The sequence below is a fragment of the Triturus cristatus genome, chromosome 8, assembly GCF_964204655.1.
Source record: "Triturus cristatus chromosome 8, aTriCri1.1, whole genome shotgun sequence".
Lineage (NCBI taxonomy): Eukaryota > Metazoa > Chordata > Amphibia > Caudata > Salamandridae > Triturus > Triturus cristatus.
In genome coordinates, this window is record NC_140591.1 from 225,074,841 (window position 1) to 225,101,733 (window position 26,893).

The following is a 26,893-nucleotide window of genomic DNA, read 5'->3' on the forward strand; positions in this document are numbered from 1 at the left end:
TGAATTATTGCATCTTCGTGATCCATCAGAGGGTAATACTTTGAGTAGATGTGTCAAACTATATTTCCTTTTGTAGTAAATCTAAGTAAAACGGAATCCTTGCGATTTACAGCTTTCAGATAGCCCATATTATAAATATTTACCTGATATTAGTTGCCTAATGAAACAACTTCTAATTTATCTCTTATTTGAGATACAAGTGCATGTTATTTTGTTCTAAGATTGTGTATACTTTGCATGATCTACCTTTAATTATGCAGATACATCGTTGATAATGAATGATTGAAACAGGAAAAGAAGGAAATTAAATTCCCATTTTTATAAGCAGTGGAAAACAATATCCCTATGTTTTTAGGGATCACAAAAAGATGCAAGTCCTGATAACCACTGACTTTCACAGTTTTAGAAAAAGCGGACAGAGCCCCATCATAACTCAAAAGAAACAGATTCTCAAAAAAGGAAAGGCTAAATCTAGTGCTGCAATGCGTAAGGTCTGACTAAGTCGTAGTGTGCAAAGTGTGTGAAAATTGACACAGTCGCATAGCCAGATGCTAACAACTTTGCCTGTTGCAAGCCTCCAACTTAATGAACAATGTATCTGCATAATTACAGGTAGATCATGCAAAGTATACACAATCTTAGAAAAAAATAACATGCACATGTATCTCAAATATATATATAACCGGAACTGGGTGCTCTGTTATTGCAAGCCAGTGTTACACTGCCCAGTACTTTGTTTTAAGATACAGAGAAAGGACTGAGCTAAGAAATGCATTATTACTATCTGATTTTTGCCAATACCTGTTTTACCTGGTTATAGGGAAGAAGTCTGCCAAGGAATGAATATGTGTACTGTAAGCTATAGGATTTTTGGTGACAGCAGACTGCTGCTGTATGAAGCAGCAGCTGAGGTAGTAAAGGAACGTCATCCATGACCTGCAGGATGCATTGTCTCGTTTGCCTGTGCAGTTCCTATTATGAATGGAGTGTACTTTACAGTGTTGGGCCAGTGGGGGTTTGGTTTTATTTGAAAGCCACCCGGAGGATTGATAAGTCTTGATTTTAATTAAGCATGGTGGCCAATGTTTCTTTCAAAGCAGGGAGCTGACTATACTTCTGCCAGGCCATGTGCGAAAGTTGCCCCAGGCACTTTAACTTGTATTCTGTGCAGAATTCAACGTTCTTTGCCCCAAAGAAGAACAGGAACAAGTGCAGTTCAATATGTTTCCATTAAATACTGTCACTGTGGTTTGCACAGGCGATTTTATCAAATATCCAGCCTTGTGGTGACACTATGTGTTCCAGGCTCCTTCTTGACATGGAAGCAGGATGAATGAAAGTAGAACTTGGTTATCCTGGGGTTGTTGTATGAACACGTTCTACTTCATTATGCAGACCCATAATGGGTCCATACACCTGTTATTGATAAAAGTGTGCCGTTTTCAAAACATAATAGGAAACACAGAGTAGTGGCACCTCCCTTTTATTTCTGAGCTGCACTGTGCTGCCTCAAACATTGGCTTATTTATTTTATGAGCAAATTTACACACTACAGGCAGTGCACTTTCAGTAGAACTGTAGCATTGACCCCTTCTGGGTCAGTGCATGGTTGGTGTAGATGTTCATATGGTCCTGGTCCTGCTATATGATAGGATGCATCTTCAAGAGACATGCTTTTCAGGCCATCACAATGTAAAACTAAGAACAGGTGTGTTGGGCACAGAGCTTTATGGGAGGACATTGATTCTAGAGGCGGCGCTAACTATAATGATTGTTGTTGCCACTATTCTGAGATATGAATTTCAGAAAGCAAAGCTTCTTCCCACTCACAGTAAACGAGGATGACGTCATGGTGATGCCACTCATCGTGCCCTAGACTGAGACCTCATTCAGAGTACAACGATGAAACTGCTGGCCACTACACAGCAACGTGTGGTGAAAAATGTGCTGAAGCCTTATGAGGTGAGGAGCCCTCCCCCCAGAATGGGAGAGAAAGTAGGTCAAGGGATCTTGTAGCTGCCCAAATGGAGATATTAAGTGTCTTACCATGGCCCAAGTGGGTAATAGTTGGAGCATCCATTACTGAAAATTGCTTACAGGTTAGAGGCTGTGATTATACTGATTTGATACACGAGAGCACCATAGTAGTAAAATTGCAGTAAACCTCTGTGTTTTCCGAAAAGCAAATTCTTCCTATGATGGTGTTTCTAACAGAATACTCAGGATCCCAATGTAAACACAGGAAACACAGTCCTCGCCACTTCCCCACTTATCCCGTGGGATATCCGGTGGAGGTAACCAGAACTGTAATGAGGCCTCAAGTCGGATATGTCAGGAGATCTGGCTCCCTATGTTGCTTACATAGGAGACTAAAAGATATAAGGTAGGCTGTAACAGTAGAAGGGTCAGAGATAAAAAATGCTTCACTAAAAAGGGGAAAACCAATGCACCACCACTCCTGCAATACCCACCTTTTTTAACCTTGTCGTGAGGGTAGCATGAATGACAGAATCAAATAAAGAGGATAGATTGGATGGGATCACACTTAACTCTCTCTTCAAGTGTGTTTTTCAGATGCCCACTGCTGTGGCCTGAATAGCTCAATGCCTCTGCCCAGCTGCCAAGATTTCAGCAATTAGGTCTTTGTACTTCTGCAGTTTGGCTGAGAGCTATCAAGCAAAAGCGCTGTCAGGGATTTTGCCCAGAAAAGAGGGGAGGGAAATAGGGAGACGGTCGAACACTGCTTTACTACTGGATTAGAAATCTGGTTACTCGCTGCTCTTGCATCAAACACAGTGAGAAGAAAAAAGATGATGTTTCACAGGTAAGAAACGTCTGTGGACCTTCCGATCCCTCCCTCACTCGTGTGTCTATTGACACCCCTGGAATTGCAGATGACGATCTTACCTGCCTCTCTTAGATATCAGCTGAGCCAAGGAAGACTGGAAAACGGACGGGTCACTATGGCTTTGCCATCTGCCATCTACCCTCTCCCAGTTGGTGGTTCGTCTGTAGATACCCTCACTCACAGAGAACTGCTGTTCACACTGACTCTCAGCTCTCATAGAGCCATTGTCAGTTTGGCCACGGGTCTATGCACTCGAGCACAGTTTTGATTGGTAAGGGGTAGATGAGCACACAAGGTGATGGGAGTGGGTGGCTGAACCCCAGGTATTACAATTTTTAATATTAATGTAGCTGTGTGATGGGCAATGCTCAAACAAGTTACATTTGAATATTTGAGTGAGTGGGGGGAGAGGACTGCCATTTTGGAAGGACACATGTTATTTAATGTTTTAATGGTTGGCAAGGGGAGGGAAATGAAGACAGGTGTGGAAGTGTAGTAGGATGTCAGTTTAAAAAAAAAATGAGTGGGGGAAGGGTTGGATATCTAAAGAGTGTTTGGGGTGCATTGCAGGACACCAGTACAAATTAAATGTACGTACAGCACGGGATGAAGATGCGGAACAAGACGCAGCCATCTGCATGGCTATACCGTCAATTCACTACCCCTGAACCTCAGATCTAAACACAGGAAAAGGATCTATGGTTCAAACAAGACATAAAAGTGGAGCATAAAAGTGCTGTCATTCAGCTCAGCGTTATGAGGTGCATTATGGGACAATGCATACTTCACTCTTACTATTTAGAACTCTCAGTGAGAAACATTCCCAACACTTAAAGAGTTTTTTTTCCTAAGAAATGTTATTGTTTTCTTACACAGAACAACAGAGTGATGACCTATTGATGTGCACAACTGCATTACCTTAATCGCCATTGATATTAATTATGCAATACTATTGCAAAATCCTCTTTAATCACAGTTAACCTTTTATAGATGTATACATTGTTAATACCTCACAGAGACTCAAAACAGCAAGCTGCCTAATCACAATGTCAGCAATACGTGGAAATAGTTGGTAGACGGTACTATCTGCCACCTAATCCTAATTTTATGACAGAAGAATCCCATTTCCTTCTACAATGCTCTTTCTTAACCCCAGCTGTGTCCACTGGGTTAAGGTATTGGGTCATATTTCAAGGCCTTAGGATGGTTTTAGCTGATAACTGACCTTAATTGTTTCAAATATATCCAGATTGAAAGTGGAACTTGACAGATTTTGAAAGTAAGAACTAAGTTTCTTAACAAGAAGTTGATGGAACTATAGATAACTTCAGATTCAAATAAATATTGGGTCTGATTCACTGAAAAAAAACATAAAAAGTAAGGGGTGGAGATTTACTTCTATGTGTTAACATGCCGGTATTGTTTTACATTTCACAAACAGTCCTACAACCATGCCTAGAAAGCTGTGCCAGGCATTGCAATTTTAATGGATACTACTGCAGATATCATGAAATATCTCCAGCTGGCTCCTATTCCCAGACTGAAAAGCAACTCAGTGTAGTTGTAGGGACGGGGAAATTAGTCTACAGTGCAAATGCACACTCCCCAACTCCATCCCCTGCTAGGAAAACATGTTACCCCTTGGAGAAAGCCCTTACCTTACACTCCCACCAGATTTGCTGGTGAGTTGTTCCCCTTCCCTGGAAGGAATATCACTTCAGTCCTTCGCTGAAGTAAATAGCAGATCATTTCCAGGATAGGAAGGGTTTGAATTGGGGATTGTGAATGCCCATAATTGTATATGTTTGTGGGCATTCACCAACTTGCAAGGCATACCATGCCTTGTAACACCCACTTCCTAACCATTGCATGAGATTTACTACTGTGCATTGATTCACTATTGTGGTAAAGAAATTATTAATAGTAAGTCCATTTCCTCCTGCCAGATATTCTTTTGTGAATCACTGGCAGACATAAGTGGAATTATTTTCTGCCATAATCATACATTTAGGGCCAAAATTAGCTTTGTGAGCTGGGCATGTTGTGTTGCAAAATGTATTCTCACAATTGTTAATGTAAAAGGTATTTCATAGATATTTCTTCTTCCATAAAGTTTCATCATTGTAGGTTTTCGGCGTGGCTAATCTTTATCACTAACCATTGAATGTGGCAAACAGCCTTCTCCTCAAATGTAAACAATAGGACACATTTTTAGAAGTATCCCATGAAACTATGAGTACATATCCCTTTAGTCAGCCTTAGTCCAGGCCTGTTTACATCTTTCTTCTGTGCCATGATTAGTCTTGGTGTTCCTAGTTTTTATTTTGTGAAATACAAATTCTTCAGTATTTATAGTACTGTTCAAACCTCCTACCACCGGAGGTAGGACAGCACAGTTGTGTACTCATAGTTGCTCTATTCTATGTGATACTCTCCTGAACGTTGTTTATTTTCATTCATTTGATTCCATGTATTTCTCGTTAAAGGTTTAACAAGTCGAGCTCTTTCTGATTTCCGTTTAATGAAGGATCTCTCAATGGAAACCCAACTAAATCCAGACCGCAGACAGCAACGGCTGCTGAGGCTTGCAGACAGTATTCAGAGGTAAATGGTTTAATGCTGCGGTTACACCTGGTGTACCACAGACGTCGTAATCTAAAACTATAGCCTACTGTTAACATTGATTTTATGATCTAAACGGAGGCTTGTAACACAGGCCTTTTGTATCTGGTTCACAGTACCACAGAGGAGATACAAGTTTGTTCTGTACTGAATCTGTCTGTCTTGTGGGATGCAACTACGACAGCCACCATCATCAAGACAGTATCAGGCCAGACCTTGGCACAGAAATGGGTCTAGTTACCATACTTGATTATCTGAAAACCATCAAGGACTAGGGAGTTACTGCCATTCTAATCCAACTGGGTCTCTTGGTAGCCTTTGATACCATATCTCATATGAGCCTAATTTTCCATCTATATGCTACGATATCAGACATAAGACGTTAGCTAGGCTAATTTTCGCTCTCTCAGATCGATTTCTAGCTATCGCTTTGCCTCTCTTCCAATCTTCTTTTTACATGCTCACTTGTTGAGTCTGTAATGTCTCCTCTTTCAAACATACCGTATTCAGTCTGTCACTCTGTGAGCTTCTTTCATCAATTCTTAAATGACTATATTCATGGCTTGGGCAAATGATACCTAACTTAACCTAAGATTACTTACCAATCATGACACCACCAGATCCAGCTTCCACCAGAGTCTGGAGACGGTAGCAGTACGAATGAACAAAAATGCTCTAAAGGTCAACTCAAACTAAATACATGTCCTTTTTGTACAAGGTGCCTCTTAGTTTGGTGTGACAGCTAATGTCCTTCAGAGTTACAAAGTCCTCCATCTCACATTTGATAGATTTCTTTCTTTGGTCCCTCAGAACAATAACATCTCAGGGATTTTCTTCTTTTCTGTTGAAAAACCTTCTGTCCTCGGTCCCGTTCTTTTGTCAATTCATTGTACTCCATGCTGTCATTGGCTCACACCTGGTGTACTGCAATGCTCTCTGCCTCGGTCTTCCTATCTACTTGACCAGCTGGCTGCTGATTTCCAGAATGCAGTTTATGACATCAGTCGCTGTCCTACAAACCCAACACGAAACCAGTGTACCAAATAAGCAGGCAGTGGTTTGCTGCATCATTTGTCACAGACATTGCAGTCTAGACAGTTGGCGCCATCATGATTTTAGGGTGCTACAAATTATCCTTCTCAATCAATATTAATATAGTTTCAACAATATAGCATCATAAATTCGCTCATAAAAATGCTTTAATTCCAAATTTTAATTTTACATAAAAGTAGAAGTAGTGCTAGGGACTCAAAATGTGATTACTTATAATGTAAAATCCACGTGTACATTAAAAGCAAAAGACTAACAAGAGCATTAAGGGCAATACCTGAATTCAAGGATTGGCCAACTAGTCTGATCTAGTGTCACAATTTGGTTTAGGGGTTAAATCTCCAGGGGATACTCCCACCCATACGAACTATCCATTCGATCCTTTCAAGATACTAGATAGGAATGCCTATCTTGGGTACTAGGAGAGAAACAGGGAGCGTTTGAGACATCAGAGACACTGGTACAAGATGAGTGCCAACAGCAGCCTTGTATTGTCACAAAAGCACCGCTCAGTAATCTTTATAAAATAAAATAGAGAACAGGGTTTTGTAGAGAATTTTGGGATAAATATATAATGCACCACACATGAATTAAGGTTAGCAGCTTACGTCTCAGTCGGCTAAGGAGAACCGTACCTATCCCTAGTCCAAGTAGTATACAGGCCCAATGCCGTAAGGTGGTGTAGAGGTCAGAAGTTGTTAGAGGAGAGTAGGGAGAGGTCTGCTCTGTTTCTGCCCGCCGCAAAAGCTCCCATAGAGACATGTGAGTTTGGTGCGGTCGCATCATAATGAAGTGTGCAGAACCGCCGACCTATGGTCGGGTGGTTCACACACCAAATCGGTGTCAGTCGGAAGCAACGCCGACCGACATCAAAATCAGGCCCATCGTTTTTTCTTCATGGAGTATATTTCGCTAAATTTCTAAAAGCATATTACTTTCGGTTCACTACTCTAGTGCTCTTTCGGACTTGACATAACTAGCGACAAGTAGTCTTTTGGGTATGCAAAGGTTCTTTTCTCATCTAAGCAAAGATGGCAAAGCAGACTGTAGGCACCGGCTGGGACACCGCCAGCTTGTTGGCTTGATCCATGAGCTTTGGTGTTGTCACCCTTCACCATACCAGATTGCATTTTACCAAGTTTTCAGGAGGTGTACCCCCACCAATGTTTCTCTATCTCAAAGGCCAAGTATCGGAAATGGGGCTTTAGATCTTTTCAGAGTTCAATTGGCCCTTAAATGAAGGGGTGTTCAAGGTGAGCCTGGATCACTTTGGACTCTAAATTCAGGGAACATCTTAAAACCTGACTGCCCTGGTAGATACTCCATGGGAGAGTATATGAGGATTATAATTTCCCTCAATGTAAATTGCAATCAAAACTCTATAGAGTATTCATTTCATATAACAATGTTATATCAATGAACTGGTCCTGATTGAAATAGAGTATGGAGTATTGAGCCAAAGCAGCCCCACATCCCAGGGGAGCCCATACAGCTAATCTTTGAGTAAACATCTTTGTTTTCTTACCTTTAAAGGATCTGTGACTTGCATGTAAAATTGACGTTCAAGTAAGAAGCACACTCTTTTGAAAAATTGAGACCTTTTGTCTTATTCCACTCTGCCTGTCTATAGGTTATTACAATGATGTCACCCACACCACCTGTCTCCCAGGACAAATGTGGGCCTAGAGGTTTTTCACTTACAGGGCGTAGTTACCGGATATGGCCTACTTTAGGTCTACCCCTTGTTCAGAATAGCCCACCTAGAAGCATACACTGGTTGAAATGCTTGGATTCCACTGATCAAATGGAGCAAATAAATCTCCAGTTGTCCTCAATGAGGCCAGTGCCAGGGAGGCACCATTAATTGGGCATGACACCCAAACTCCCTGGCATGTGAGGCCCATGGGAAGCAGAAGACAAAATATTCCATTGCAAGTGGAGATACGTCAAATTACTCTGTTTGGCCCTGGGTCAGGGAGCAACAACCCTTCTGGCCAAGAGCCACCACTTCCTCCAATCCTGCATTCAGTAAATAAACACGTGGATTAAATTAGATTTACCTGGTTTGTGATTATGGGAGGCCTGGATGTCCCTGATGAGCTACTAATATGCTGTGATGCCACATTCGTAGCCCTGTGAAGCTATTAGCAGGACTAAGTGGACACTCGATGTGCCGTGGGTCTTTGCTGAGATCATCTCGAGTGGTTTTGCTGGGCTCTTGGCTTGGCCTGATGTCTGGTCAAGATGGACGTTTGTCTGGGGTTGGAGAATGCAAACTGGCAGCTGTTTGTTGTTTCAGCCATCCCACGAGGCCTGGGAGACTGAGCACAACACGATCACCCACCATGAATGATGTGTTTGTGTGCCTTCAAGCTCCATCAGAAGAACCTGCTGAGAGAAGGCCAAACAGCGGTGACCAGCAGTGGGACCTAGAGCTCTCCCTTCCAAAGATAATGACCCCTTGTGGGTAAAAGATCAGTCCTTACACCTCTGCAGGCCTTTTCATACTCACCATCTGACAGGAACCTAGCTGTGCAGCTCTAGCACAGAACTAGTATCATTCATCGGTTTCACTGCCCTGTTGATCATAGTTCAACTGCTCAGCACCATCAAATTCTTGCAGATCATCCATTATCAAGAAGTCGTTTTACTTATCAGTACGCTGTAATAAGTTAGCTGGGCTATGGTAATACCTTATTGGTGGGCCTCTCTCAATATTAACTATATGTCCTTGACATGATCATCAATTTTGCTACCCACACTTTTTGCAAATTCCACAGAATTTCACCTACCTCATCTCACTGGCAGGAAACATGTTAGCTCTTAACTAATTAAATGCATGGTGGGTTACAATCTAAGTGCCCAGGTTTTAAAAGACATCCCCAGCACAGTCCCATGGTATTTCTCTCACTTCCGACTCCTTATGTTCTTTGTTCCCGGCCTCCTAACTGCATCCAACCTGCCCTCTGCAACCTCAAAGTGCAGATGTTTTGATCAACAGAATCTTAGGTGGATGCTGTCTTACTTGACACTGCCTAGGTGTTGCAATGATAGTGGGCTGGCACAGGAGGTTGAAAGCAGGTTGTGAGTTGGGGAAGTAGGATATGCTGAGACATTGAGGTGCAAGGTGTGCAAGAGTGGCACCTTTGGTCTGGGGAACCACCGTGTACCCTAACCCCCCAATTCCAATTGTTCCACTCTTTCAGATTGTGAAGTGATCCTTCCATTGCTGTAGTTCTTTTCAACCTACCCTCATTTTCTAGCCCATTGACTAAATCTCAGCGTGCTCCTCTTATTGGACACCTTCTTGGTCTAATGTAGACAGAAAAGATATATTTATTTTACGTTGTTTATCCAGACACAGCAGAAGAAGCAGCGGGGTAATTATTCCCCAGGTCCTGTGCATTTTATGGGCCACATGCTTGTGTTGCAAGACATTAATTGTGTTATTTTAAAAACAAAGCTGCCCTGTTTATTAATGACTTGGCAGGTGACATGGCTAGTAACATTAGATGGAACCAGATGCTGGATCTGCCCTGTTTACTCTTCCTCATCCTATGAAAGGCCCGCTACAATTTGTTGACCTGTGCCCCGGCGAAAAATCTCACATTCCAACCTACGATTACCATTATAGAAAGACTGTATCCAACTGTGCCTGTCATCTGTGAAGCCGGTGAACACGGCCGGACTGGGAACCAAAACCGGCCCTGGCAAACAGCTCGGCCGGCCCCCTGGGCTGAGGGGTGGTAGTGGAAGGCACCACTCCCATCTCACAGCTGCCGCTTTTGTTACAGGGGACCGATATTGCAGCTATGCTGCAAAACTGACCCCGGCAAACAAAACCAGCCCCTCAGGGGTCCAAAACCAGCCCCCCACCCTGGTGGCCCATCTGGGACACACTCGGTGCCTGCTACAGCCAGTCTGGTCCTGCCGGCGAAGCATGCTGACACACATTTGTGAATTTTACTGGTACTTCTGGTTTTTGTTCACCTGATTTAATCTGCCACACTTGGTTTTCTTTTTAACGCTAACTTTGCGCGCATTTCTGTATATTTTTGTAGCATCTGATCATTTGCTCTTTTTGTCTCTACCCATTTTATTTAATAGCTTTGTCTAAGAATTATGTAATCATTTCGTATTACATGGGTCCTACTATACTGTGCTACAGTTCACAGTATGTCTTTTCATTAGAACATGCTTTCCTTTCATATATATTACTTGAAACACATATTTGTTTTTGCAGAAACAGAGATGCGCGCTTGGAGTTGGAGACTTGGGGAATGCACCTTGAACCACAGCTCAATCTGACAGGCCGTGTTGTGCCACCAGAGAAAATCATGTTGCAGGACCATATAGTAAGTGCAAGCTTAAGACTTTCAATGTGAAAACTTGTTTGAGTGTGTGTATACCTTGTAAATTCGAATAAACGTAGCAGGTTATTAAAGGAAAAACTATTTTTTGTAAATATTCAAGGATTTAGTGATTAGTAGGAGTTTGCACTGGGACTTACTTGAACAAAGTTGAAAAGCTATCCCCTTGCAGAAAAAGTATATTTTTTAAAAATGTTAAATTGTACGGGCTTCCTTTGCATGCATCCACACCTCCTGTGCAATTTTTGAAGTTGTCAAAAGTTATATTTCTTAGTGGCTTCCCGGAGTCTTTTAAAAAACAATGTGAAAAGTGGTACAACTGATGTTTCTCTTTGATGCACAACACCAGATTACATCTGTGATATTTATACATACATTTTTTTTGTTTGAAGTGTAGCGTTACATTGTTCGTCCCTGGACTGCTTTTAGTTCTGTTTGAACAACATTGGCTTCCAAGGTGTGGGCAAGTGCTTTGGTCCTCATAAGGGATATAGAAAGTGATATATAAAAATTTGGGGTGGGTGGTAAAGTCTGCTTCGCGGGCAGAGTTTGTGCAGTTTTGCCACTCTGTGCTCCGCTTGGAGCACAGAGTTTGGCAAAAACTCTGTTAACCCGCCGGCAGACCAGAGTTTACCGGCGCGCTCACCCTAGTCTTAGCAATTCCTCTGTGGGGGACTTACTTTTGTCAACAAGAGGGGTTCTTAGCCCCAGCGTTCCTCAGCAGCCAAGGGGACTTCATCCCCCAACCAGTAGTGCCTTTGCAGAGTGGTTGAGAAAGGGGGCGCGCCTCCAACAATGTCTCAGCAATCCTGCTGTAGAGGGCTTACTTGTGGCAACAATAGGGGTTCTTGGCCCACAACGACCCCCAGCAGCTAAGGGGACTTCATCCCCCTACCAGTAGTGCGCTGGAGACCCATTAGCAGCGTGGTTGAGAAAGGGGGAGGGCCTCCGACAACATCTCAGCAATCCTGCTGTGGGGGACTTGTGGCAACAATAGGGGTTCCTGGCCACCAACGACCCTCAGCAGCCAAGGAGACTTCATTCCCCAACAAGTAGTGCGCCAGAAGACCCCTTTGCAGAGTGGTTGAGAAAGGGGGCAGCTCCTCCGACAATGTCTCCACAATCCAGCTATGAGAGACTTACTTGTGGTAACAATAGGTGTTCTTGGCCCCCAACGACCCTCAATAGCCAAGGGGACTCCATTCTCCAACCAGTAGTGCTCCAGGAGGGTACTTTGCAGAGTGGTTGAGAAAGGGGGTGGGGCCTCCGATGACGTCCTAGCAATCCCGTAACAATAGGGGTATTTTGCCCCCAATGACCCTTAGCAGCCAAGGAGACTTCATTAGGGGTGGTGGAGCAATACTCTGCTTACGGAACTCCACAGAATTTGGCAGAGTTTTTCAGCAACTCTATGCATGGACCACCTTTTGTTTTTTTCTGTAATTGACCACCCTGCTTTTCATAGTGGTGGCAAATAGAAAGCAACGTTGAGAGACCTGCTCTAAATATGGTGTTTGTTCGAACACAGTTTTGCTGTCTGCCCTTTGATAGAGGCGCCTCCAGCAAAGCATGTCAGATGTCAGTCATCTTGAGGCTCCATTATGCTAAAGTTAGTCGCTTGTTTATTCAGAGGCTTAAGTTAGCCTCTTATTCGGCCAGCAACTTGTTGGCAGGCTCAAGTTAGCTTCTTATTCAGGCTCCATCTTATTCACTAGAAGCATTTTAGACAAAACATATTCCATTTACTGAAGATGAAATGATTCAAGCAGTTCCACTTATTTAGAATTTACATTGTCATACTATAAATATTTAAAACACTCCAGCCATACCCCTGTAAGATTTACCCAGAATCAAGCATCCCTCTACATTACCTTTATGTAAATTGTTTGAGCTGAATTAGTAATCATACTTGCCCTATAGGAAAATCACATTGCCTCACAAATGTTTGTTGTTTGTCATACACACCACACCCACCTAGAAGGTGAATGAGGATTTAGCCTGAGCCAAGCTACTTTTCCATCAAACCATGTCAATTGTGCCACCCACCAAAAGTTGCATTTCTAGAGAGTTTTAGATGAATAAATAGCCATCTTTTCTTTCACGTAGATTAGCTTGGCTCACCAATATTCATATTGATCCTTATAAAAGCAACCTCCTCCACACTACCTGCATGCAAATTGTCTGAGCTGAACAAAATTTGTCGCAAGTTGCACCAAACCAGTCACCTTTACCTCAATGCATTCCTATGCAGAGAAAGAATATATGATGGCATTCCTTGGCACCCTTATACTGACTTTAATGAACTTTACCTTTGATCAACCCTTGGAATCCCATAGACCACTCAGAATTTGATCCTATTTGAAGCCTGGCAAGAACCACCCAAGGCAAATCCTGGCATGCAGGCTCTGCTACCAGCATGCTTGGCAGCTAAACGACAATGGACCATTACAAATATGAGAACAAGCAGATCTAGTTAATGGCGGACTTTCCTATGAAACCATCCTCAAGAGGAAACAATTTCTGGCACTCTAGCCTAGACCGTGGAAGGAAGATGGCAAGTATGGTCTGCTTAAACCAGCAACCATGATAGTCACACTCAACGGCCATACAACAGAATGCTATGAACCTGACGACCTGGGGAAGTTCCTGGAGGAAATTGCTGCTGCAGAATGGTATCAGGAAGAAAAATTACGAACTTGGAAAACAAGAGGAATGACGATGTCTGGCGACAGTCACACTGAGGTGGACGCATGGCAATAAACAGACAACTGAGCCTCTACACTGAACAAATCATGCTCGCCAATTAAACCTGGAGAGACAATCGAGATGTGAAGGATGGGAATAAGAAAGACAAAGGCCCCCTGCACCTCAAATCACTTTTGACTCTTAAATCAAGAAGCCTTTGGTAGGTAGAAGATATGGTGGAGGACTTAGTGGGGGACAGCATGTCCCTGGTGAGACACTTACTCTAATCTGTGTATCCATACCTGCATCTGACAAAGACATACTCAGGTAAGACTGTGATGTGAGCTTTTGACTACCCCATAGACGCACCATGAAATACCTGAATCATGCCTACTCGCACAGACTTTGGCCCTATTGACCTATATTGAACACCAGGTGTTCCATTGTAAACCTGTGCTACAGGGGTCCGGGGGGGCGGGGGAGTCTATGCTGTAACAGGTCCGATTAGGCCACGTGCGACCCGCAGCAATGACCACCTTCCCCAGTATACTGTCTTGATCATTTCACTTTTGTGTGTTGTTCTAAGGGCGTTGTTGCTTCTGATTGAAATGTTACATTGTGGCTTCGGCTCTTGGGCGATGTAGTTTTGTCATCACCAATAGCCCCTGGTTTATAGTTTGTTTTGTGGCCAATATTTGATGGACTTAATCACAGTATTAGTTTGGATAGGGTGTTAGATTTCAGTATCCTCAACACTCTTATTACAGATCAATTGCCATACAAGGGATACGGGACCAAAGTTACTGGGATACATTTTCTTACAACATACAGGACTGCCCTCCACCTGTCTACAAGTCCGAATCAATTGGTGTTGCCCTATGTAACTGGAGGGTGTTACTTTGACATGCACATGATCAAACAATAACTGTACAACATCAGCTGAACAGATTCTGACATTGCCTTAAGTGTGATTAATACAGGAACGGCCCACAAATACATATGCTACTTGAATGGAGCCTATCAGTTGCATTGGAGTTATCTTACGCCAACAACCTGTAGAGATTTATATAGCGAGCGATGCAACAGTCCGCCCAATTGTTAGCAGTAGCCTCATTAAACATTAACGACCTAACTCGTTACATAAAAAGGCAGAAAGTGCTCTCTTTCCTTGGCAATAAGAGACCGGATACAGCGCTGGTGCATGAGACGCATCTCACAAAGTCAGAATGCGAAAAGGTGTGAGGAGAGATTGGTGGGGCGGGCTTTCTATGCATGTCCCACTGCACCCAGCCACCACCTCTAGCCATCAGTCAACAAAAAAGGAGTGGAACATTGTTTCAAAAAAACTTGCCATTTAAACTCTACAACACATAGGGTGGATGAAGGGGGCAGTTAAATACTCATCAAATTGCAAATTTGAGACTCCTAACTGATTATTGAGTCGGTTTGTGCCTTAGTTGGGACAAATAAAATCCCTTTTCCAAATTGGCCAGACTAGTAGGGGGGTGGTGGGGGATTGCAGGGACACTGGACCCGGACCTGGGACACATGGAACGAGAAATTGAACTTGTCACTTGACTTTTTGGCTAGGATAGCAATTTTGCATGATTCCCATTCTTCCAATCCCATCTGAAAGATGGATGCTAACAGCCTTGACTGCAGCCAAAATAAATATGTTAAGAAAACTGGAAAACAACCACAATACTGGCACAAGTGGCTGGAAGATATGTATGAAATAGTGCCATATAAAAAGCTGATATATAAGATGAACGACATACTGTGAGTGTGATGTGTACTTCTGCAAGTGTGTAGGTGAATGTGGGGAGGTTGTTGCCGAGGTGGGTTTAGAGGTAAGAGTAACGTTTAGAATGGGATGGTTTAGGGGTAACGGAAGTTTTAGTTTACCTGTTGAGTTTAGGGATATGGGAGGGGGTAGGATGGGTAGTGAGTTTAGGGGCAAGGGTGGTTTTAGGAGCAGGAAAGGATTTTGCAGTATTGGAAGAGACAGGTTTATGAGAGGCTTCAGGGGTACAGGAGGAAGTGAAATGGGCATTGGGTTTTGGGGTAACGGTAGTTTTAGGAACAGGGAGATTTAGGGGTAAGGTTAGTTTTAGGTTCATGGAGGGTTTAGGGGTGTGGCAGGAAGTATGATTGGTAGTGGGATTAGGGGCAAGGGTTGTTTTAGGAACAGGCATTGGTTTAGCGGTGTGAGAAGAGGGAGGTTTATCGGTATGGGAATCGGTTGGGACAGGGGAGGGTTTTGGTGATAGTGAAGGTGCAGAGCTATCTGTATAAGGTGCCATTAATGTTAAGTTTGCTGTTTGGGTGGATGCCTGCTAGTCTGTTTCTTGTGTGTGTGTGCACACACATGCAAGTACTTTTTTGTTTTGATTGTTGAATGTGTGTGCTGTGCTTTGTTTAATGTGTGTATGATTTGTGTTGGAAATAGATGAGGTAATAGGAATGGGGTCGGGCTTTGGATAGGGGAAGGAATGGGAAGGGGAGTGGGTTAGGAAAGAAGGGTTGCAGCAGGAATGGATGGAGGTGTGGAAGAATCACTTGTGTCACAATCCTTTCTGTAGAGCAGACATTGCAGACTGAATGCCATCCAGAATGATTGTCACTTGAATAAATTGTTGACCAACACTCTGGATGGCATTCACCAATTCTGTCTATCCAAAAGAGATGCTTCTGAAACCAGTGTTGCTGACATAGGAGCAGGGGGAGAGGTGCCTGGGACAAACGGAGACCCCAGCCCATCTAGGGACTAGCTGTGGTCTAACTACTGAGGGGTGGGTTTTGGCCAACTTCACATTTGGGGCTATTTACTGGATCTGTAGCCACTTCTGAGCAAAAGGACTGACCGCAAAATAATTGAGCTACCAAGGCACAGAGCAGTTGTACATAGCTGCCAAGGTTCCCACATCTATGTGTGATGTGCTGCTCCAGTCTAGTTATTTTTCTTTGAGTTCGGGGACTTGTAGTCTAGCTTTATTTTGAAATAAACAAGACTACAATTTCCAGAATTCAAAGAAACATTATACTGGGACAGCACATCACAAATGGACCTGGGAAACAAGGCAGTGCTAGACGTATTATCTCAAGCTTGATTTATTTGATCAACCTATCTGGCACCTCTGGCCCATTGACTGAATATTGTGATCACCAACCATAGTCTGAGATTAGAGACACAAGCGCTATCATAGATGGGGAATAACTCCTAAACTATTTCCAAAGGTATATGTGATTGATTTTATAGATGGCCTGAATAAAAATACAGTTAAAGTTAACATTGCCTTTTTCCTCAACTTGGTGACAAATCTTAAGATTTTGAAGATGCTACTTTCTGATGGTACTTTGAAGACCCTTAAAGTGATACAGAAATACCCAGCCCCGTTAATTAATAAATCCTGACTGATATTTGCATATATTGATAAAAATGTTTAAATTTACTTTAGAATGTTTTTGCAGTAGCTTCCCTTAAACTGTCATTGTTGCGTCCCTTTTTAGTGCCAGCCCATGTCAGCGGCAGATTGGTCCAGAGAAACGCGCGGCTCAAGAGTTATTGGTGTACAGCCGTTAGAGAGGTGGTTGATGGTGTTCGGGAACAGAAATGGAGATGTAGCAGAGAGATTTCTGAACTGCTTGAAAAGAGCTGGTTCTGGGATGGGATTTGACATTGAGTACCCAAAAATGTGAGTATACAGGAGTCAGTACTGCAAGGTTGGTTTGCTGTGATATGTTTGTCCAAAATATTCACATGCATCATTTTTAACAAGTTTTCAATTGTCTTTATATATCAGGACCTTTGCATAGTCGCTGCTTCATAGTGCTTGGGAAGAAGTAAAAGGAGGGTGACAGATGGGGTTGCAGAAATGAGAAAGACGGCCATCCACACATTAAGTGATGGAAGGCTGTGGTGATCAGTACTGTACGAAAGAGGCTGAGATTCACTCTTTGTAGATGCCAGATTTGCAATCACTTTCAGATCACTCTGGTATGTTGCACTGTACTTTAAGGCAAAGAGGTAATGGAAGCATGGTGCATGTAGAGTCCCATATCCAATATGTTTGTATCTCCCAAGTTCAATTATAGATCTAGTTTGGGTAGCCATCAGGTGTCGGTCCGAAACACGAACCAACATCAGTTCACGAAATAAGCTCCAACTGTGCCGTGCCTTGTGTACTCAGTAGAGTGCCTTAAATTCTACCTGTCAAGCCTAACAATGTGTGTGAGTTGTAGGCATGTTTCAGGCTCAATGTTTGGTGCAATGTACAGTTTATGCTTGTTAGGTTGGTTGTTGTCTTCAGTGCCACCTCAGTAACCAAAGCAAACGTGTCTGCGATAACTGGCAATTTTAGACAGGAGAAGCAGAGACCAAATCATGCAAAGGACGTGCAGTTGTCAGACAACATTTTTGAGACCCAGTTGACATGAGGTGGCAGAGATGAGATGGTATCAAGTTAAATTTCCAGGTGGTGTACTTTGAGAGTGTTGGCAGAAGGCTGCAAAGGGAGTCTGGTTAAATGGAAATTATGTTGACTTTGATTCTTCAGCTGCCAACATCAAGCCCTATGTGCTTTAAAGCATTGATATGAAGCCAATTCTTGTGCATCTAATACGAAGGAGAGTCTATGAATTATGAACTATTTCCAACCTTCTTGGATACCGTGCACTATGCACCTCTCTTCAGTGCAATTACTATACGAAGGCACACTTTTTCAGGAGTCTGGATGTATTTTGCATGTGCTGCACTGCTGGTCCTGTTGTGTGGATATGTTGCTGGGTCTTCCAACAACAGGTGGGGGAACAGCAGGAACAGTTATTCCAGGGGCAGTAATCGTCTGTACTTGCAACCATGCTTTCTTAAAATAGCAGGTAAGGAGCGGGTCCTTATATTGAAACATACCAGCCATAGAAAGGAAAGGCCACTCAGAATAGGAAATAACTCAGGAATTAGAGCAATTTGCACAGCACATTCAAGGCTGTGCCCTATTTAAAAATGTTGTTGTTGAATTATTCCCGTCTACCAGGTTCAGTGGTTTAATCATTGGCACAATTGGCTCCATCCAAACATAGAGGGCTCGTCCCTTTCCCCCACAGCGATCTGTCTTGTGTTTTAGATGTACAACGACTTTCCAGTTTTCGAGTTGAGAAATTCGAGTTCAGTAAAAGTGCAGATTTTGAATAGGCTTTCTAGACAGATCACTGATCCACCACACATGATGCATAGTTTTGTTGTTTGAATCTGTTCCAGCATGAGTATATAGCAATCCTTTCATCCTGACTTTATGGGGTCCTCTGAAATGTGTGCTGTGTAACTGTGGGTGGGAAGGATCATGTGTGTGGTGAAGTTTATAAGCATTGTGAAACAGCCTCTCTAATATTGTATTAGACTAAGGGCGTCATTTAGAGGAGAGTAGTAGTAACACTATACCTGCCAGGATAAGGAGATTGTCCTATCATGCATCCTATTCCTTTCCTTGCCTCATGTACTGGTGAAAGCGGAGTTGCCAGTGGCGAAACACTGCTGGCTCTGCCAATTCGGGACTCCCTTCTAGAGATGTTAAAGTTAACCAGCAAGTTTCTAGCTTGCCTGCACAGTCATGTCCAGGGAATTGTTGCAAAAACTTCCTGCAAACACTATATCATGCAATTAAAGCATTTGTAAGTGACTTTCTCTCAAATGGGACCAAAGATACAAATGTTTGGCTCTGGAATCCTCATCGATTACACTTGATGAACATGTGTAATCCTTTTCCTAAATGATCTCTGCGACCTATGTCGCAGTCAACCAAATAGCGGGCTGGAATCTAAAGCATTGTCCTGGAATGAGCTATAAAAAGCTGATCAGCATTAGGTGTGTGCAATTCTAAAGTGTAGGGCTCCTTGTAGTGACCCTCGCAGATGCACCATTGGCCTAGCTAGCCAGGGGCACTTTATAATAGCCGATTCTGGAATTGAATGATATTTTGGGGTCCCTGGTCAAGTTAACAAAATGCCTGTGCAACCACAATTGGAAGTAGGAGGGCTTTCTGCAATCAATCAGCACCAGTCCAGAGATCCTTGGTCTATGCAGCTCACAGGGTGTATGTAATCACAGTTTTTAGGCTGTGGGAGAGAGAGGTAGAGCACAGTATTGTTGTGGTTGGTGACCTAGCACCATTAGGTGAAAGCTGTTTGACTCGGAAGGGTACACTGTTTTCAGTGAAGAATGCCTGGTTCACCTTTTGTAGCTAGACTCAAACAGCCGGGATTTTCTCAGAAGAAATTATGTGGTATGTTTGCACCAAATAGCAATACAGTTATGAATTAAATACAAGTTAGGTAAGAGGATGACAATCTAATACGAAAGTCGAAAAATTGATGACAAGTGGATGCAGAGATCATAAGATGTAAAGAACACAAAAAATACCCCATTGCAAAAGCATTAGAAAAGGGTACTCATTGTTATTCTGTGATAAATGTAAAAACGTGCCTTCCACACATGAATGGGACCTATGAACCTTAAGTGTCTGACACACAAATGAAGACTTGAATGCAATGCTGTGTTTGGCTTTCTGAAAGTTATACCCTTTGACTTAAAACTTTTCTTCCAAAGTATATACTTTGATGGTAAAACCTTCCTGCCAAATAGCTCAGTGTGAGAAAGACAGCAACATTGAGGATACCAAGGTGTTTTTTAGGGAGTGTATGCAGGTTTTCTCAGTTTTTCAGTAAAGGGTTCTCAAAACGTCCAGAGCTTTTTCACAGAATTTGGTGGTGGTGGTACCTGAAGAAAAGTGATCGGACCTTCAGGACTGGCTACCCAGACTCTGGTCTGCATACTTCAGTTGTTGGGGGCTTTCCACAGCTTTACTTCTGATGGATACTTCTAATTGCAGATTCATCAAGTATACAGTATCCCCAGAGGCCAGACTGGATTTGGAAGATTTTTCAGCATAGCCCCCTGTGCCAGTCGACACCTGCTCTGCCCCTGAAGTGACGACTGGAGCCTCGTACAATCTCAACCCAAGCACTCTGACATTAGTTCCTTTCTTTCTACTTCATCGTACCGTTCCAATGCGCCCAGCCCCATCTCACTCTGATTCAGGTAAGACAATCCTTGTTCCTAGGAGCTGCCCTCCCGTGCTCCACCAACTTTTTGGATCAGACTCTGACCACAGTCAACTAGCCTCAGTGATGATAGGGATACATTTTGCTCCTAATGTGATGAAAATGTTCATCTGGATCCTCAAGAGGCCATTGGACTGGACACTTCCCTTGACATGAGGCTGTGTTGTCCCCCTGGCCCTTCCACAGGTGAGCTAGTCTTATTCGCTGTAGTCAGACGAGCAACTGAAGTTCTGGACTGGCACTTACCTTGTGTTGAGGTGGTAACCAACATCCTTACAACCCGTACAGACCTCACATGAACCTTTGCTGCTGTTCAGCGAAGCATTGACCAACACCCTCATGGGTATTTGATCTAAACTCTGCTGCTGCCCACCTGTGAACATGGAGGTGGGCTGAAACCACAGGTGACCCTGCCTTCCTGACGCAGCCTAATCCTAATAGCCAGGTAGGGCCCGCATCTACTAGCAGGGTTAATCCCAATTCATTATGTTCGACCCACCCAGACAGAGACTGGAAAAAAAAGAAAGGCATTCAATAAGAGGATGTTTTTAACACCTAGCAGCGCCTTTAGGTCAGTCAGCTCCAGCTGTTTACAGGTAGGTACTTCTACATGGTCGCAGAGATCTTATCAGTAGTCCCAGAGGAGTTTTGAGTCTACTTGGCAGAGAGCCTGTTGATCTCATTAATGCATGGTGCCCCTAACATGGTGCTACGGCGCCATGATTAAAAAGATCTACAGGCTTTTTGTAACTTTTTGGAACAAAACTGTTGGGGATACTGCCTTGCGACAAGCAGAGTTGGCCTTCTTGCAAAATAGACAAGCAACATCAAAAGGCATCTCCAGGAGTGACGTTCAGACTTCACTCCTGGATATGCCTTTTGACGTTTCTTGTCTATTTTGCAGGAAGGCCAACTCTGCTTGTCGCAAGGCACTATACCCAATGATTTTGTTCCTTTGGAAGTATTGCTAGGGGTTTGGCCTACAGGCACTATCAAAGCCCACTTCCCCAACAACAGGAACCTCTGTCCTTTCAAGGTCAGGGTAGGGGATCCAGCAAACAATATCCAGGCTCAGAGGGACAGCAAATCTCCCAAACGCCTTCCACTCTGGCAGCAGCCTCCAAGCTGATTTTGTTTGCCATCACGGCTCATTGCCCCCCTGTGGGAGGGAATCAGTCACTTTCTAAAGTCGTGGCAGGCCATAACATCTAACAGGTCAACCCTGAAGATAGGCCAACAGGAGGGCTAGCCTTTCCTTTCTGCCCCACTGCCTCTTCCACCTACATGGGGTTGGCTTTTGGAAGACCATTTGTCCCTTTTGCAGGAAGTCCAATTTTTTCTGGTGTAGGGAACCACAGAGAGAGTCCCGGCCTCAGAGATCGGAACTGGGTGCTACTCCCTTTATTTCCTAGTGCTGAAAAATGGTGGAGGCCTTTCAACAAGGTAGGCTATGAGCATTTTCAGTTTGCCGTGCTTCCTATCGGCATCACCAATGCCCTTTGGGCCTACACAGAGTTGATGGCGGTTGTCACAGCATACATTCAGAAGTCAGAGTTACAAACCTTCTTCTATACAACTGCCTGCTCAAAGCAGGCCCGCTACAGTCAGTCATGGATCAACTCCAGACAATGGCAAACCTCCGTACATCTCTACTATTCATAATCAAGGTGCCAAAGTCACATTTTACTTCTTTGCAAAGGCGCCCTTTCATCTGAGCTATCCTGAATAGGGTACATTTTCAGGCTTTCCCTCCAGATCAGCAAGTCCAGGATATTCAGACTATCATCCTGATGTTTCAGCAGAGGCCTGGGTCGCAGGGAGGGTGGGTCTGACACTTTTAAGCCTATTGACCTTCTGCATGCTTTTCGTCGACCATGCCAGATGGCGAATGCAGGACTTGAGTGGGGTTTGAGGTTTCAGTGGGCCCAGCACCTAGGGAACCTGTCAGATTCCATTCAGGTTTCAGAGGAGTCTGCAGAACATCTACAGTGGTGGCTGTTCCACAACAATTGTAGCAGTGGCAGATCCCTCTCCCTACCCCTTTTAGAGCTGAAAGTGGTGACAGAGGCATCTCTGCAGGGTTGAGAAGATCACCCAGGAGAGGTGGGGATGAGAAGACTACATGTGGTATTGCAGCAAACAGGGCAGTGTGGTTTCCTAGTTTCTGTGCCTGAAGGTCTTGCTCCTCCGGAACTGGTTGAATAGTCAGGGCATTTCCCTGATCATGCACCACCTTGGCAGGATCTTTGAACACCAGGATGAAATAACTCATCAGCGATACCTTCTACAAAGTCGTTGTACGCTGCACGCTGGGACACATTTGTGTCCTGGTGTGCCACCCGTTTTACAGACCTTTGCAGGACAACCTGTGGAAGTCTTGTTGTTTGTTGTGTTTTTTGCCCAGCAAGGACTTACAGTGGGTATGTGTAGACTATCTGTACGTTCTTCTTGCCTTTTTCGCTTTAACCAAATGTGAGGAAAGTAGTTTAATCTATAGTGTGGTTGTGAGACCTCACTGTGTAATAAAGGTTGAGTCAGGTTTATTTGATAAACCATAGGCCAGTCCGAGGTAGCTGTGGCTCAGAGTAGTCAGGCTTAATCAAAGGAAGAAATGTGAAGCATTTAGAAGTACCAAAAGAGTTAAATACGTAGAAAATGTAACAGAATAAAAATCTGACAACAATTTATAAAAATAGGTTTAATTTAATCTTTAAATAGAAACCTCAATGACAAGGGTCCACTGCAGGGTTGCGGGGATATTACATTTTTAAAGAAACAATAAATCACAGGTTTCCATTTAGTGCATTAAATTATTGTAATCTGTCAGCACCCCACGGTTTAGGGTTATCCACAATGAGTAACTTGAAATGGCTATATAGGCACTCTTGTGGCAGGCAACTCCACCAGGGAGGCATCACAGGGACCAACAGGGCCCAATAAAACTTCGACCTCTGAGTCAAAGCAGTGACCAGTCCAGTTCTAGGCTCAATGGAGTGATCCTGATGCAAGGGATGCAGGAAGGTTGCTGGGGGATGCTGCGCTGGTGTCGGGTCTTCCCGAGGCCACCCCTCAGTACAAGAACACAGTGAGGTGACTTTGGCCACATGGTTCAATGTCCCTCGAAGTCTGGGTGATGGCCAGCCAAAAACCAGTTGCCACTGATTTACTGGTCTCCTGTTACAGCAAAACCAGGTTTTCCCTTTAACTGTGAGTGACTTCCTTGCTGGGTGACCAATCTGCACTCCTTTGGCTCTCCTGGGTCCAGCAGATACGGGCGCAACTTTTTAGGGTCAGATCTCGGTCTCCCAGGATGCACTTTGATGGGCAGCCCCTTGACCCTGTCTTCAGGCAGATCGCTCCCCCTCACCGCTCAGCTCCACCAGTGAGACAGTGTGTCCCTGCTGCGCTCACCACCGCCACCGCAGGTTCGAGGCTCCTCTCTGCCTAGGTAGGCAGGTCCTGCTGACTCTCATTGCATTTTGCTTTATTTTTCACTGCCTTTATTTTGTTCACTGTTTACTGTATCCATGTGTACTGTGTTCTGCTTCTGCCCTCATATTGTTTCCCTCGCTTCCCCCCTGTGACCCTTTTTGCCTTCTGTTACCCCTCGCCTCTCCCATTTCTTTCCTGCCGCTGCGTCCCCTGCGGCCCGCCCCCTGCTCTCCCATTCGCCGCCCCGCTCCCGCCTCCCAGCTGACCTTCCCTCCCACCTCCCTTCATATGGCAGCCGCTGGCGCGCCGGAGGCACCCCTAAGGCAAGCCCGTCTGCGCTTGTCCGCGCCTGGACCGCGCCCAGCGCCAGTACCCCTGGCCCCCACGAACGCCACGACGCCCGTCTCCGCTACGACTCCAGCACCCTCCACGCACTCAACGCCGGACGATCACGCACCTACTACCTGGCCACCCCGAAGCGCACCCAAGGACCCTTCTCCTGCCGGAACTGCAGCTTCACCAGCATCCGGCCCACCAACCCACCTACCAAAGAACCCAACTACCTCAGATGCATCCTCCTCAACACCCACTCTGCACACAAACACACCGTTGAACTCTGGGACCTACTCGACTCAACCTCCACAGACGTCGCCTTCCTGATGGAGACCTGGCTGAACCCCGCCTCGGCACCCGACATCACCATAGCCGTCCCGGAAGGCTACAAGATCACCTGCAGGGACCGCACCAACGGAGTAGGAGGAGGAATCGCCATCGTCCACAGGAACACCCTCAGAGTCTCGACCAACACCGACGACATCCTCAGCACCGCCGAACACCTGCACTTCCAGATCCACACCGATCCTAACACCACCCTCAGAGGAACCCTCATCTACAGACCCCCCGGACCCCGACCACAGTTCAGCGACTCCATCGCCGCCTTCATCAGCACACACGCCCTCGCCTCTATGGACTACATCCTCCTCGGGGACCTGAACTTCCACCTCGAGAACAGCAACGACACCAACTGCACCACCCTGAACGACAACCTAGCCAACCTTAGACTCAGACAACTCATCACAACACCCACCCACTCCGCCGGCCACACGCCTAACCCCACCTTCTCCGCAAGCCCCCACGTCTCCTTCAACCACACCACCGAACTCCACTGGACCGGCCATCGCTGCATCCACTTCACCTTCAAGAAGCCCACCATGCACCACCGCACCCAACAGATGCCTTGCCGCTGCTGGAGCAAAGTCACTGAAGACCAGCTAAACACCACCCTCACCCAGAGCCCACCCGCCGACCCCGACACCGCCGCCCGCAACCTCAGACAGTGGATTAACAACTGCGCTAACACCCTCTCCCCGTTCAAGAAACCCTCCAACAGTCACACCAGCAAGAAAGCCAGCTGATTCACTGAAAACCTCCAGGCCTCCAAGCAAACCTGCCGAAAACCGGAGAAGAACTGGCTCCGTGAACGAACTCCGGACAGCTACGCAACCCACAAGAACGCCACCCGCAGACACCATCACCTCATCAGAGCCTCCTTAAAAGACCGCCTAGACAACAACATGCATAACAGCAAAGAGCTCTTCAACATCGTGAAGGAACTCTCCAACCCCAGCTCCAACACCCCACCTTCGCAAGACCTGTGCGACTCGCTTGCCACCTTCTTCCACCGCAAGATCGCAGACATCCATGACAGCTTCAACGCCACGACCGCCACGACAACCACTGAGACCTCCGCTCCCACAACCACCATCCGCACCAACTGCCTGCTCTCCTGGACCAACATCAACGACTACGACACCATCAAGATCATGAACACCATCCACTCCGGATCTCCGTCAGACCCATGCCCATACCACATCTTCAACAAAGCCAGCACAGCCATCGCACCCCATCTCCGGAAAGTCATCAACATCTCCTTCGAGACTGCAACCTTCCCGGAGAGCTGGAAGCTCGCCGAGATCAACGCCTTGCTCAAGAAACCCAAGGCGGACCCCAAGGACCTCAAGAACTTCCGGGCCATCTCCCTGCTCCCGTTCCTGGCAAAGGTCATCGAGAAGACCGTCAACAAACAACTGACCCGCTACCTCGAGGAGAACAGCATCCTGGACCCTTCCCAGTCCGGGTTCCGCAGCAACCACAGCACCGAGACTGCCCTCATTGCCGCCACCGATGACATCAGGACCCTGCTGGACAACGGAGAAACAGCAGCCCTCATCCTCCTGGGCCTGTCAGCCGCCTTCGACACAGTCTGTCACCACACACTACGAACACGCCTCCACGACTCACCTCCTTCCTCTCCGGCAGAACACAGAGCGTCCGCCTTCCCCCCTTCCGCTCCGAAGCCATCGAGATCATCTGCGGCGTACCCCAGGGCTCATCCCTCAGCCCAACGCTGTTTCACATCTACATGGCACCACTCGCCCACGTCGCCGGACTGCACGACCTCAACATCATCTCCTACGCCGATGACACCCAGCTGATCCTCTCCCTCACCAAGGACCCCCACACCGTCAAAACCAACCTCCACGAAGGAATAAAGGCCGTCGCCGAATGGATGAGGAGCAGTCGACTGAAGCTGAACTCGAACAAGACAGAGGTCCTCATCCTCGGATCCATCCCTTCGGCCTGGGATGACTCCTGGTGACCGACCACACTGGGAACAGCTCCAACACCCACCGACCACGCATGCAACCTAGGAATCATCCTCGACTCCACCCTCTCCATGACTAAGCAGGTCAACGCCGTCTCTTCCTCC

The 26,893-nt window shown here is 45.3% G+C and overlaps 1 protein-coding gene across 2 annotated transcripts in view; it reads left to right on the forward strand.

The window, feature by feature from the left end:
* The window catches only part of PIWIL4 (piwi like RNA-mediated gene silencing 4), a 370,970-nt gene that overhangs the window by 208,651 nt on the left and 135,426 nt on the right, over window positions 1-26,893 (forward strand). For both annotated transcript variants that reach the window (XM_085621407.1, XM_085621408.1), the window contains exons 11-13: window positions 5,335-5,452; window positions 10,764-10,875; window positions 17,086-17,270. In XM_085621407.1, coding sequence (XP_085477533.1) covers window positions 5,335-5,452; window positions 10,764-10,875; window positions 17,086-17,270 — 415 coding nt within the window. The remainder of the gene's footprint in view (window positions 1-5,334; window positions 5,453-10,763; window positions 10,876-17,085; window positions 17,271-26,893) is intronic.